Raw genomic sequence first — 13,463 nt, forward strand, 5'->3', positions numbered from 1 at the left:
TATTCTACAATTTGGCATAGAATCAGATCCTGGCCTTGAATGGAAAATGACGTTGAATCCATTATACTTTTTTAATCCTTTTATATCTTCTTCAGGCATCTAACTTATAAAGAATTAGAATATAAAAGTTGTAAAAATAATAAATTTGTCAATGGATTTGTTGGCAATTATTTGTAAAGGGTTTAAACAGTTAAAAAAAATATCTATTTCTGAGAAATAAACAAACAAAAAAGCAAGAAAAAGAACACACAGGCATAGCACGACAAGGGACTTTATTATCTCAATGGGAAATGAATTGCGTGGTGGTTTGATATTCAATTTGTTGATGGACGAGTTTCATAATCACATCTCCAGGTTGGTACTTTTTCTTATGTATTTATTTGATTCGCTTGGATTTCAAGTTTCAACCATTTGCTTCAACCAATTGAAGACAACGAAACCAGAAATGGACTGAAAGCTATTCCACAATTTGATAGTTGATTATTCTTCTCTACAATGTGATGACCCACAAGATGGAAAAGTGTGCCTTGAAACTGACTGAGAATATTATATTATTAACAATGTTGTATTTGTATGACCCCAAACTATAATGAACAATGAAATCACATTATCATAAATCACAATAACACCAAATAAAGAGAAGAATAACTACATTACATTAACATTTTTAAGTCCTATTTCTTTTCACCAAACAATTTCAAAGCAATTTTAATTATCATAAAACGCTTTTAACTTGTCAAAAACAAGATTGGTTTAGAATTCTCTAATAAGTATTTTATGTTAAGTATAGGTTGCATATTTCTAATCTCAACCGTTGGATTGCATGTATGTTACATACTAAATCTACCGACACGTCTAATAAATGCAATTCAACGTTCAAAATTAAAAAGATATAATTAATCCTTAACTTAAATACTTATTAGATTAGATAATATCCTCTGAAAACAGTACCAAACAATCAAATTTACAAACTATTGTTTTCATTTAAAAAAGAGCAAAAAAACAAAAGACAGAAAATCATTTAGTTTAGACAACTCATTCAATAAGCCACATGGCATGGTCCTCGTGGAGAGGAAGCAAAATGGAACGACCAAATAATTGGAATACCTTGGAGCGTGGGACAGTCTCCACCGTCGATTCCAACCTCGTTCATCGTGGCCGTTCCAAGAACATGGAGAAAGCAAGCAAGCAAGCAAGCAATCAATTATGTCTCTTTTCGCAAACACTTGCCACGTCGAACGTGTCATAATTCGATGGCGCTGAGCTGGTCCTCCCTCCAAGGCCGCACGTGTAACGGGCAGAAAAAGTAACAGCTGCCCGCAGGCCACGGGTAGTGGGTGCGGGTCCGGAAGACAAGGACCTGGGAAGTAGAGCCAGTATGGTCCTGAGCCAGGTGGGTCCTACGCTTCGATGGTTTTGTTATCGTGGGTCCGCCTCCGAGTCAGCTCCACGGTTGGGTCATAATTCTTTTATTGGTTTCTTTTGGGCAATGGGGCCAAGTGTTCGCTAAAATGCTAGTGGTCCAAGTTCTAGAGAGATCTTGTAGGTTGACTTCAATGCCCTTATGCGTTGCTCATATCTACAAAGCTTGCCCTCCAGAGTGGTGTTGCTCTAGCAATCAGTTGGTGGTGCTGTTGTAATTGCCAATAGATTACCAGGGTAATTTGAGAAGATCGGGTTATATATCATTGATTTTCTTTTGACATGTGTCCCAAAGATTTGGCAAATCTTTTTTCTGCCCCTAATTTTCCCCTATTTTCCATTTCTTGGTTAATTTTAATGAGTTATTATTTATCAACCATGAATATGTAATTCGAACTTAAAACATCTCAAACGGTAGTTGCAAATTGAACTTTTAAAATTTAAGTTTGTTGACTTATATAACAATTTGAAAAAATTTGTTTGCTACTTAATAATTTCAATGAATACAATATTATGAAAAAAAAATTAAACAAAGTATGAAAACATATTAAGAAAGTCTATATATTTATTATTTGACAAGAAAAAACATATTTTTTTAGGATTTTAAATGTAGGTTTCTTCTTTCAAAGCAAAATTATATGTTTTGAAGAGTCAAAATCAACTTGTTGGTTCTAAAGAGATAGAAATGAGTTGCATATTTGGTCACTGAATTTGACAAGTTTGTTGTATAATCTTGATTTGAAAGTTTTATCTTCTATTTATTTACTCAATGAAAAATAAACAGAGTAAAATATGAAGATAAACGAATCCACTAAAGACACCTAAATCAATTTCCCAAGAGCACTACCACTAGATTTTACCTATGAGCTAGATACCATATCCTATTTTAAGATCACATCTCACATGCACCATTTATAGTTAATACTAAAACATGCCTAGAAACAAAGAAGGGAAATACATTAAACATTGAAACTAAACATATCTTTTTCGTACATAAACTTTGCTCTTAAAAGGAAGAACACATAAAAAACAAGAAACCGTCCTTTGATTCTCATACCAAGTAAAATAGTATATGGTACTTAACTTAGCAATCAGAAAAGAAATTGGTACCATTAGATTAATTAACCCCTCCCATTACAAATAGTCTAGGGGAAAAGAACCTAAAATTAAAATAAATACTAAAATTCATGGATGTACTAAAAATACCCAACACAAAAGGGACCAAATGCCAAAAAAAGCAAAATGTGGCAAAAAGATAAAGGAAAAAGAGATGCTGATGCATGCACTGCAGGCTGCAGCCAATAGATTGAAACCCCACAAAACCACCCATTGTTTTTCTTTAATCAAGTATTTCTTGGACCAAAATACCCTTCCACTTCTAACCAATCAGAACCATTGGTTTGCCATAACAATCTAGAAGTTGACTCTGAGAAGGAATCTGATTGGTGTAGACCACTTGTTGAAATAAACCCACTTGTACCTTATTCCATCAAGTCCACCCAGCAAGTCTTTATATAGGCCAGTACTTCCTCATTGATTTCCTCCCCCCAATTTCACATTCTTTGAGCAATCAGTCATTCAAGCCCTCAGCTCCTCTAATATTATTTTTTTCACTATGAGGACTGGCATGTTCTCCTACACCACTTACGAAGATCAGCAAATTGAGCCTCATTTCCTTGATGCTTGTTTTCTTTGCAGAAAACCACTTGGAAATAACTCAGACATCTTCATGTACAGGTAATTTCATGACCCAATTCCTGAATTTTTACTCCCAAGAAATTATGGTTTTTTTTCTTACAGTTAAATTTGGCTTCAGATTTATTTTGTGTGTGTTTGTGGTCGTGTTCTGATGAAAACTATGGGGGAATTTTGCAGGGGAAACACACCGTTTTGTAGCAAAGATTGTAGACAAGAACAGATACAGTTTGATGAGGCTAAACAGAAGAGCTGGAAAGTGTCCTCTTCTTCTTCTTCCAGTAGGGGAGCCCTCAGAAAATCAGACACCAACAAGAACCCTACCCCCGACAAAAGTGTCCGGAGGACAGGCAGCGTTGCTGTAGCCTGATCTGAGAGTTTATGTGCTGTTTATAATCTCTTACAGTTCCACGTGGCAAGATCATGGGGGTTGAATTTTGATCAAGGGGTTCAAACACTGGGGTTGTGATTTGTAAAGGTGAGGTGGGATTGAGGGGAAGAATATAGGAAGTTGTGACGAATGTGTTGAATATCAATGATTTTGGAAATATCGGTGCTCCAAAAATCTGGAAATATTGACGAATTGGGAAATAGAAAAGGGGAAGAAATCAAGAATACCCACCTAAGAGTTTTGTTTTGTTCAGTTTTTTTTTTTGGTCTGTGTTTACAAGGAAGAGCCTCCTTTGGTATATAGGATGGTTTGTGAATTTTTTGTAATGATCTTTGTTTACTTCTCAAAGGATTTTGAGACATTGAAAAGTTTCAAAGAGACTTGATTAAATCTTCACTCACGTTTTATGATTTCATTTTTGTTTTATTTATTTTTCTTTGCTCTTTTTAATTGATTGAAGACTTAAAAAGTGTTTTGAATCATCATAAATTACGCTTTTTCTCAACCTTTTTCTGCTTTATGCATCCACGGAAAATATCTCCACTTTTTTCTGCTTTCTGTATCAACGGAAAATATCTGATCACTTTACATTATCAAAGGAAGAAAAAAGAGAGAAATGGTTGAAGACTTAATTTGGAAATGGTTTAAGGACGAATCAAATGGGGATGCCTCAATAACCATGAAACATCCTCTCCTTCCTGTTTTAATACAAAATTCCGAACACTTCATTTGCACGTCTCAATTGCTCTAGTTTTTCTGTTTGTGAAGATCTGAACTGTTTTCAACAGTACTTGCAGTTTTGGAAGAGTTAGAGCACTTCTTGGCAAAGGGCAAGGGCTAGGCAAAGGTGGTTATTATTTACGTGAATAGTGGCATTCATTGCAAAAAGTTGTGGTGTTTCTACCCATTGTCATGACAATCACTATTCATATGAGATATTCATATGAGATATTATTAGAGGAATTTGTATAGAGTTTTGGTGTGGGAAATGAAAAATATTTACGTGAATAGTGGCATTCATTGCAAAAAGTTGTGGTGTTTCTACCCATTATCATGACAATCACTATTCATATGAGATATTATTAGAGGAATTTGTATAGAGTTTTGGTGTGGGAAATGAAAAATATGACTAAGTATTTATTATAATAAAAAATCTGAAAATTTTAGTATTTTTAAAGATTTTTTATAATTTTTTTTTGGTTGCTAATGTCATTGTTGACGTCAGTAAATTCAGGCTAGAAGTCAAGCTGCTTTGACCTGTGGGCTAGCCCAGTCTCATGGGACCCACGACTTGCCGGTCAAGCTTGGCCCGTTGGAAATTGTTGCCTGGGCTCGGGCCCTATCCTGCCAGGGCTGGGGTTTATTGCTTAAAATGCTCTTAAAAGCGTTTTAAGACAACTAAAATATTTAATATAATGTTTACCATAAGGCTACTCTTAACTATACTATAATTAGGGGTGGCATTTTAGATCGAAAAACTGAAAAATCGCAAAAACCAACCGACATTATACCGCATTGGAATCGCAAAAGCTAAAAACTGACCGAAAATTGCGGTTGCGATATGTGATTTTGGCAACTTGCAGTTACTTCAAACCGAAATTTTTTTTTTTTAATTGCATTTTAGTAGTTAGATGTTGTGTTTTAATTTAGTTAAGTTTAATCTATTATTAATATGCTTTTATGTTGTTGTTTTTGTGTTGTGTTGTGTTATAGATGAAGTCTAGCCACTCTAACACACCTAATGCCTCTAATCTCCCAAACACAAACCGATACACCCATAACACAACCTTCACTCCAACTCATAAAGAATGGCTTCTTCTTATAATAAAATCCACTCACCACCACCTACACTTTAGTTCTCCTTTTGGTTTGTAAATTTAATTAACTTTAAATTGGATTTTTCTTTAGGTTATGAATCTTGAGAAGTTGAGGTTGAGGTTGTGAATTTATACATACTTGAGAAGTTGAGGTTGTGAATTTATTTCTTTAAGTTGTAAATTTATATATGCTTGAGAAGTTGAGGTTCTGAATTTATTTCTTTAGGTTGTGAATTTATATTTTTTGGTTAAAGTATGCTTGAACTCAAAAGGCTTTAAAAGAAGCATCAAACCTAGGCTTAAAAGTGTGGAAGATTGAATTTTTATGACACAAAAAGACCACACTTAAAGATCTAAAATTGTCTAATTTAGGCCCAAAATATTCAAATCGGTTTAAACCGTTAATTCATGGTAACCGACCGATTTTTGTGGTTTCAAAAATCACCTCACCGCAAATAGTCGGTTAGTTAGTGGTTCGGGAAAAAATTCAAGGTTACTGAATAGCAACTACCCTTAACTATAATTGTCAATTTAACTTTTAAATTTTGTTTTCTGTAAATTAAGCATTTAACTATATAAAATGGCCAATTCGGAACTCACCTTCAATTTTTTGGATATCTAATCCAAATTTGAGTCCATTTAAGGGAAAAATTCATAATTTTAAAAGAAAATAATAATAATAATAAGATATTTAAAAAATCAGAAAAAAAAAGAAAAAAAAAACCCTCGTCTCCATAAGCCACATGACCATTGACGCCCACCGTCCCTACCCAGCCACCTCCTTTCCCCACAATAACCCAACATCCACCTCCAGCACAACCCCTACGTACTCTCTCAATCCGCCTCCTCCCTCTTAGCCTAGCATCGACCCCAACCCATCGAAAATGAGATTATAATAATTTGAGTGCACCTCCTGTTTGGGAGTGCTTCTAGAATGGCCAAAATCGCTTTTTGACAACTAAAAGCTCTTCTGACAGCGTTTGCAAGAAAAGTTTAGAAGCGCTTCTGGGTTATAGAAGTGCTTCCTGGAGAAGCACCTGCTATGTGCTTCTTCAGAAAGCACTCCCAAGTGCTTTTCCATGAAGCACTTTAATTTTTTATGAAAATTCAGGATTTTTATGATAAAAGCACTTTTGTTAGAAGCGTTTATGAGCAGAAGAACTTCCTAGAGAAGCAGTCCCAAACGAGCCCTAAATCTCTATATGTCACAAACATGATTGCAACTTAGATATGGATGGGCCTATATCATGAGGTACCATTATAACTTCTTGTTGATATAAGTAATAGACTAAATTACTTTAAATTAATCTACATCTGCATCGAGCTGTTTTATATCTTAAATTTACTTTTTGTTGATTCTCTTTAATAATTTATAAGCAGTCTCATAACTTTAGTTGCAAACAGTTAGCAAGCTACGTATATTGAATTGTGAAATCTAAAACTAGAAGCACAAATTTGTAGCTTAGCCCAAAATATTCAAGAACCAAAGCTGTAATTAACCAAGAAAAGAAGAAGAGAAAAACACAAATAGCAAAAGAGATACTAAAACCTTTAAAACAAACTTGGACAAATAAGAACAATTGGTTTTAAAAAAATTAAAATGTGAAAAGGCCATTAATCTATAACACTAGAGCTCGTTTGCATAGGCTATAATTCCTTCCCTCCATTAGTCCCATCTGTGCTTTGTTTGTTCCCACGATGTTGAAACTTTAGATCATCTTTTTAGCACTTGTTCTTTCGCTCCTGAAGTTTGACAGTGTTATAATGGTTGTCCTTGTCCTCCTGTACGCGTCAATAGTATTTGTGGCCTTTTGGTGAGATGCGATGTGTTGCTTGTTGGTTAAGAAAAGCTAGTTTGGACCCTTAGGTTGGGCTCAATGTTGGCCTTTTCTTTATATGCGTTAGACGTGTCACTACTAGTGTTTTACTCTTCTAGTAGAAAGAGAAGATGAATGATTAAGTAATGTGAAGATAGTGTTGCGCTCATTGACCTCAACCTCTAACCAAAGCCATTGTGCTTCAAGTGGGGAATCTGGCTTGGATAGGTTCTTTTCTATGCCTCAATTAAGAAGACTTAACCATTTCACTTGCTATGGAATAAAACTTAGAAGAAGTAACAACTTTAAACTAATATTGGACAGAAAGTACAATACAAGTTCAAAGACAAAAGTGTCAGAAAGACATAATATCGTTACAAGAAAGCAAACACAAGTTCATGCGGACCTAAATACACTTAATAAAAATAATAAGTAGCCTAATAGAACTTGAAAATGCTGATGTGGCAAGGCGAATGAGATTTGCCTACTCTTTTGCCTCTTTCCTTGGAAATGCTCTATGACAGGACCCAACTCAAATTCCGCTTTGGAATCCGAGCCGGACCCTGTGCGTGTCCGACACCTGGCGGATGTCGGGCACAACTGACTTAATTGCCCATCTATACAAAGCACGATAAAATAACAAGGTTGACTTCTACCGAAAAATCGGCAGAGTTTCCCTTGTAACTGGATCAATACCAAAACATTTATACCTGCCAAACAAGTATATATATATACAACCAACTGCCAGCATACATATATATACATTCTAACAGTTACAGTCTAAGTCTAGGGCAAATTATCAGAGCGACAACTAAGAATTTACAAAGAAGTCAATCCTTTTACAAAACAAAAGTCCTACATCAAAAGAAAGGCGCGGAAGGTGGAAAACGGCCCAGTGATGGATTCATATGTACGTATACTGTCTGGGGGCGCAAAACATTAAAAAAAAAAAAAGGTGAGTGGACCCAAAAACAAAGTTTAGAAAATAGCATAAGAACATACTAACCTCATTGTAAAAAAAGTTATACAAACTAAATTATTCCAAGGGCAAAATTGTCTTTTCATCTTAATAAATTACTAATTAAATATTAATTGATGTTTGGGTTATTACAACCTACCCCCCTTATAAAAATTTCGTCCTCGAAATTCATGTACCTGTCACTTGAAGAGATGAAGGTACTGCTCCCGCATTTGGTCTTCGGGTTCCCATGTAGCCTCTTCCACATTATGACTCCTCCATAAAACTTTCACAAGTGGAATCTCTCTCGATCGCAACGCTTGCGTTTTCCAATCCAAGATTTGAACTGGTTGTTCCACATTAGTGAAATCATCCTCCAATTCGACTGGTTGCTCCTCTAAAACATGGGAAGGATCGGAAATATACTTTCGGAGCATGGAGATATGGAAAACATCGTGCAATCGTGCTAGATCTGCAGGCAAAGCAAGCCTGTAAGCTACTAGACCCACACGCTCTATAATCTCATGGGGTCCAATGTAGCGAGGACTTAGTTTTCCCCGCTTCCCAAATCTCACTACACCTTTCCAAGGTGATAATTTCAAAAATACCCAGTCTCCAACTTCAAACTGAAGGTCTTTTCTTCTATTGTCCGCATAACTCTTTTGTCGGTCTTGGGCTGTCTTGAGTCGTTCTCTAATTATGTTCACTTGTTTCTTGGTCAGTTCAACATCCTCAGACATTACCAATCTGTGTTCACCGACTTCATCTCAATAGAATGGAGTTCTACACTGTTTTCCATAAAAGGCATCAAATGGAGACATTCCGATACTTACTTGATAACTGTTATTATAAGCAAACTCCATAAGTGGTAACTTCTCATCCCAATCACCCTGAAATTGAAGTGCACATGGTCTCAACATATCTTCTAATGTCTGAATTGTCCTCTCAGACTGACCATCTGTCTGGGGGTGAAATGCAGTACTAAATTGCAATTGGGTTCCAAAAGCTTCATTTAATTTTGTCCAAAAACGGGATGTAAATTGTGGATCTCGATCTGAAACAATGGATACTGGAACTCCATGAAGTCTCACTATCTCATCTATGAAAATCTTAGCCAGTTTGTTCAAACTATAATTTGCCCTCATCGGCAGAAAATGAGCGGACTTGGTGAGTCGATCCACGATTACCCACACTCCATCATGCTTACTCTGTGTTCGGGGAAGCTTGAACACGAAATCCATCGTAATCCACTCCCACTTCCATTTAGGAATCGGAAGTGGTTGCAACAACCCTGATGGTTTCTGTCACTCAGCTTTCACTTGCTGACAAATTAGGCACCTTCTGACATACTCTGCTATTTATTTCTTCATAAAAGGCCACCAGTAGTGCTATCTCAGAGTATGATACATTTTTGTGCTTCCAGGGTGCATTGCAAACACTGACTCATGGGCCTCCTCAAGAATCTCCCTTTTTAAAACTTCATCATTATGGACGTATAACTTGTTACCTACCATTAACGCTCCATCATTTCTTACTGAACAATCAGTTCTGTCGCCATTCTCAACCTCCACTCGCAGCGTGCAAATCAAAGGATCTTGGGATTGAGCTGCGAGTATTCGTTCTACTAGCACTGGTCTCACATGGAGAGTAGCTAACAGTGCTCCCTGATTATCCATATCTAGCCCAACTCTGAGCTTCCTCATTTCTACCATCAATGGCAAATACCTCCCTCGAAGATAAGCTACAGATCCTGAAGATTTCCTACTGAGTGCATCCGCAACAACATTAGCTCTTCCATGGTGATGCTCGATGGTACAGTCATAATCTTTTATCAACTCTAACCATCTTCTTTGCCTCAAATTCAATTCCTTCTGGGTGAATAAATACTTTAAACTTTTGTGATCTGTAAAGATCTGGCATGTTTCCCCGTAAAGATAATGCCGCCAAATCTTTAAGGCAAAAACTACTGCAGCAAGTTCCAAATCATGAACAGGATAATTCAACTCATGCTTCTTAAGTTGTCTAGAAGCATAAGCGATCACCCTACCATGCTGCATCAGCACACATCCAAGTCCTTGTTGAGATGCATCACTGTAGATAACGAAGTTCCCACTATCATCCGGAAGTGCTAAAACCGGAGCAGTGGTCAGCCTGATCTTGAGTTCGTTGAAACTCTCCTCACACTTATCTGACCATGCAAACCTAACTCATTTTCCTTGTCAAATAAGTGAGAGGCGCCGCTATGGTGGAGAACCCTTCCACGAAGCGACGGTAATATCCGGCTAACCCGAGAAAACTCTGTATCTCAGTAACACTGGTTGGTCGTGGCCAATTCACTACTGCTTCAATCTTTTGAGGATCAACATAAATGCCCTCTGCAGAGATCACATGCCCCAAGAAACTAACTCTGTTTAACCAAAACTGACACTTGTTGAATTTGGCATAAAGTTGCCTCCTTCTCAGAGTCTTCAATACAATGTTTAAGTGCTTCATATGTGCTTGTGACTCTTAGAATACACCAGAATGTCATCTATGAACACAATCACGAAGCGATCTAAGTAACGTCGAAACACTCTGTTCATGAGGTCCATAAATGCAGCTAGCGCATTAGTTAATCCAAATGGCATCACCAGGAACTCATAGTGCCCATACCTCTTTCGAAAAGCTGTTTTAGGCACATCCTCTTCTCTAACCCGTAACTGATGGTATCCAGACCTCAAGTCAATCTTAGAAAATACCTTGGCACCCTTCAGCTGATCAAACAAATCATCAATGCGAGGCAATGGATATCTATTCCGCACTGTCATCCTTGTTCAGCTGCCTATAGTCAATGCATAACCTCATGGTGCCATCCTTCTTCTTAACAAATAACACTGGAGTGCCCCAAGGAGAAAAACTAGGTCGGATGAAACCCTTATCTACCAGCTCCTGCAACTGAGTCTTTAACTCCCTCAACTCTGCTGGCGCCATTCTGTACGGTGCCTGAGAAATAGGATTCGTTCCTGGAGCGAGCTCAATAATGAACTCAATCTCCTGATGAGGAGGTAATCCAGGAAGATCCTCGGGGAATACATCTGGAAATTCCTGTACGACTGGAATATCTTCCAATCTCAGCCCATTATCTCTGGTATCAATTACATGCACTATATATCCTGAGCACCCTTTTCTGAGCAACCGTTTCGCCGTCATAGCTGAAATGAGGCAAGATGGAAGCACTCTGCGTTCGCCATAAAAGGTTACTTCAGGTCGTCCGGGACTACTGAATACAACTTCTTTCCTGAAGCAATCTACTGAGGCACGATGTTTGGCCAACCAATCCATCCCTAAAATGACATCCAAGTCAACCATTCCCAAAGGAATTAAAGCTGCCTTCAGAAACACATCTCCCACCATCACTATACTATCTCGATACACTGTATCTACCCTAAAAATCTCTCCTGTTGGTACAAAGATCGCCAGTTCGTTCTGCAGAGCTGAAAGTCTTACATTGGCATTGTGGGCAAAACTAGGGGTAACAAACGAGTGCGTAGCCCCAGGGTCAATCAAAACTCTAGCAGGAATTCCAAAGACTGGTAAAATACCTGTAATTACATCAGGTGATGCATGTGCCTCCTGCTAGGACATATTGTACACTCTGCCTGTGGCCTTGGAACGTCCACCACGTCCTCTTTGCTGACTGCTGCCTCGGCTGGCTACACTGGTCTGGGCCCCGCCACTAGACGAAGCCTCCACAAACTGTGTTATCTCCTGTGATCTACCCTGCATACCTGTCCCCGGAGTCGATGCAGCTGCGGTATCTCTATTCTGAAGGAGCAGCGGGCAATCCTTCCTAAAATGTCCAGACTATCCACAATAGTAACATCCAGTAGTACCCTGCTGGCAAGGCCCAGAATGGTACCTACCACACTTGGCACATTGAAGGCGACTCCTCTTGCCAGATACTGACAGTAACTATCTCCCAGTACCTCTAGCTGCACTACCCCCGGAGCGGTTTTCAGAACTGCACTCTGGTTGGAACCTCCACTGGAACTGAATCCAGGTCGGTAACCTCAGTAACTGCGGCCACTAGATGATATAGAACTATAACTGTCTCTCTTGGATAATCCCTAACTAGGACCGCCTATGTCAAACTGTTGCTTACGGGGTTCACCCAGTGGTCTGACCATCATCTAGCTACTCTCAATCAACGAGGCAGACATCACCACATCACTAAAGTTAGTCAACCACTGGCTGAACGCGATATCTCGAATGGAAGCCTTTAACCCCATAGTGAAAAGTTGACACTTCTTGATTTCATCCTCCACTAGTGGAAGACAATACTTAGACAGATCATTAAACTTTTTCTCGTACTCTAATACTGTAACTATCCCTTGTTCCAGCTGTAAAAACTCTTACAACTCCACATTCTGGTAGGCTTGTGGATAGTATTGACTGTCAAATGCGGCTCTGAATACTTGCCACGTAATGGCTAAAGGATCCCAATATCTCATCTTGACCGAATCCCATCAATGTCTGGTATTTCTGATCAAGAAGAAGGTAGCCAGAGTAACCCTGCAGTTCTGTGGAACAGCCATGACCTCTATGATCCGCTCCATCCTTTCTATCCATTCCTCAGCTACCGCTGGGTTACCATCACCATCAAAATCAGTGGCCCCAATCCTCTTAGCTTGATCAGCATATCCCAAGGAGGGATCTCTGGGCTGCCCAGTCCTGGCTAAAGCCTGAGTCAGCAACTCCAAAGTCTGCTGGAAGTTGGGATCTCCCAGCATAGTAGGCACAGCAGGTACGGCTCCTGACGGGCCTCCAACCACAGACTGCTCTACAGGTTCAGGTACCGGTGCAGGAACAGGAACTTCCTCCTGCTCGAGCTGGGGATCCTGTCCCCTTTGTCGGGACGACTGTCTAGTCCCTCTACGGACACCACCACGCTTAGGGCCCATCTTTACTGTCATAAGCAACAGATATTCAGAAAAACGGGAATGCAAAAAGTGCAAAGTCTACATGAAATTAAACCTAATGCTCTGATACCAAGTTGACAGGACCTGACTCAAATTCCGCTTTAGAATCCGAGCCGGACAGTGTGCGTGTCCAACACCTGGCGGATGTCGGTCACGAATGACCTAATTGCCCTTCTATACAAAGCATGATAAAATAACAAGGTTCACTTTTACCGAAAAATAGGCATAGTTTCTCTTGTAACTGGATCAATACCAAAACATTTACACATGCGAAACAAGTATATATATATATATATATACAACCAACTGCCAGCATACATATATATACATTCCAACAGTTACATTCTAAGTCTATGACAAATTATCAGAGCGAAAACTAAGAATTTACAAAGGAGTCAATCCTTT

General features: G+C 38.5%; 1 protein-coding gene across 1 annotated transcript; it reads left to right on the top strand.

Annotated features, from left to right (window-relative positions):
* Positions 1-2,967: 2,967 nt before the first annotated feature.
* LOC117618736 (FCS-Like Zinc finger 3-like) lies at positions 2,968-3,908 on the top strand. Its single transcript, XM_034348446.1, has 2 exons — positions 2,968-3,159; positions 3,298-3,908. The coding sequence occupies exons 1-2, from the start codon at positions 3,038-3,040 to the stop codon at positions 3,485-3,487; spliced, it is 312 nt and encodes a 103-aa protein (XP_034204337.1). The 5' UTR covers positions 2,968-3,037; the 3' UTR covers positions 3,488-3,908.
* The last annotated feature ends 9,555 nt before the right edge of the window (positions 3,909-13,463 follow it).

Source organism: Prunus dulcis, chromosome 2 (assembly GCF_902201215.1).
Source record: "Prunus dulcis chromosome 2, ALMONDv2, whole genome shotgun sequence".
In the NCBI taxonomy this organism is placed as follows: domain Eukaryota; kingdom Viridiplantae; phylum Streptophyta; class Magnoliopsida; order Rosales; family Rosaceae; genus Prunus; species Prunus dulcis.

Excerpts from the sequence above, each read along its gene's own strand:
- LOC117618736 (XM_034348446.1), top strand. The coding sequence starts at position 3,038 with ATGAGGACTGGCATGTTCTCCTACACCACTTACGAAGATCAGCAAATT. Across the intron at positions 3,160-3,297 it reads TCAGACATCTTCATGTACAG|GGGAAACACACCGTTTTGTA; the intron begins GTAATTTCATGA and ends GGAATTTTGCAG.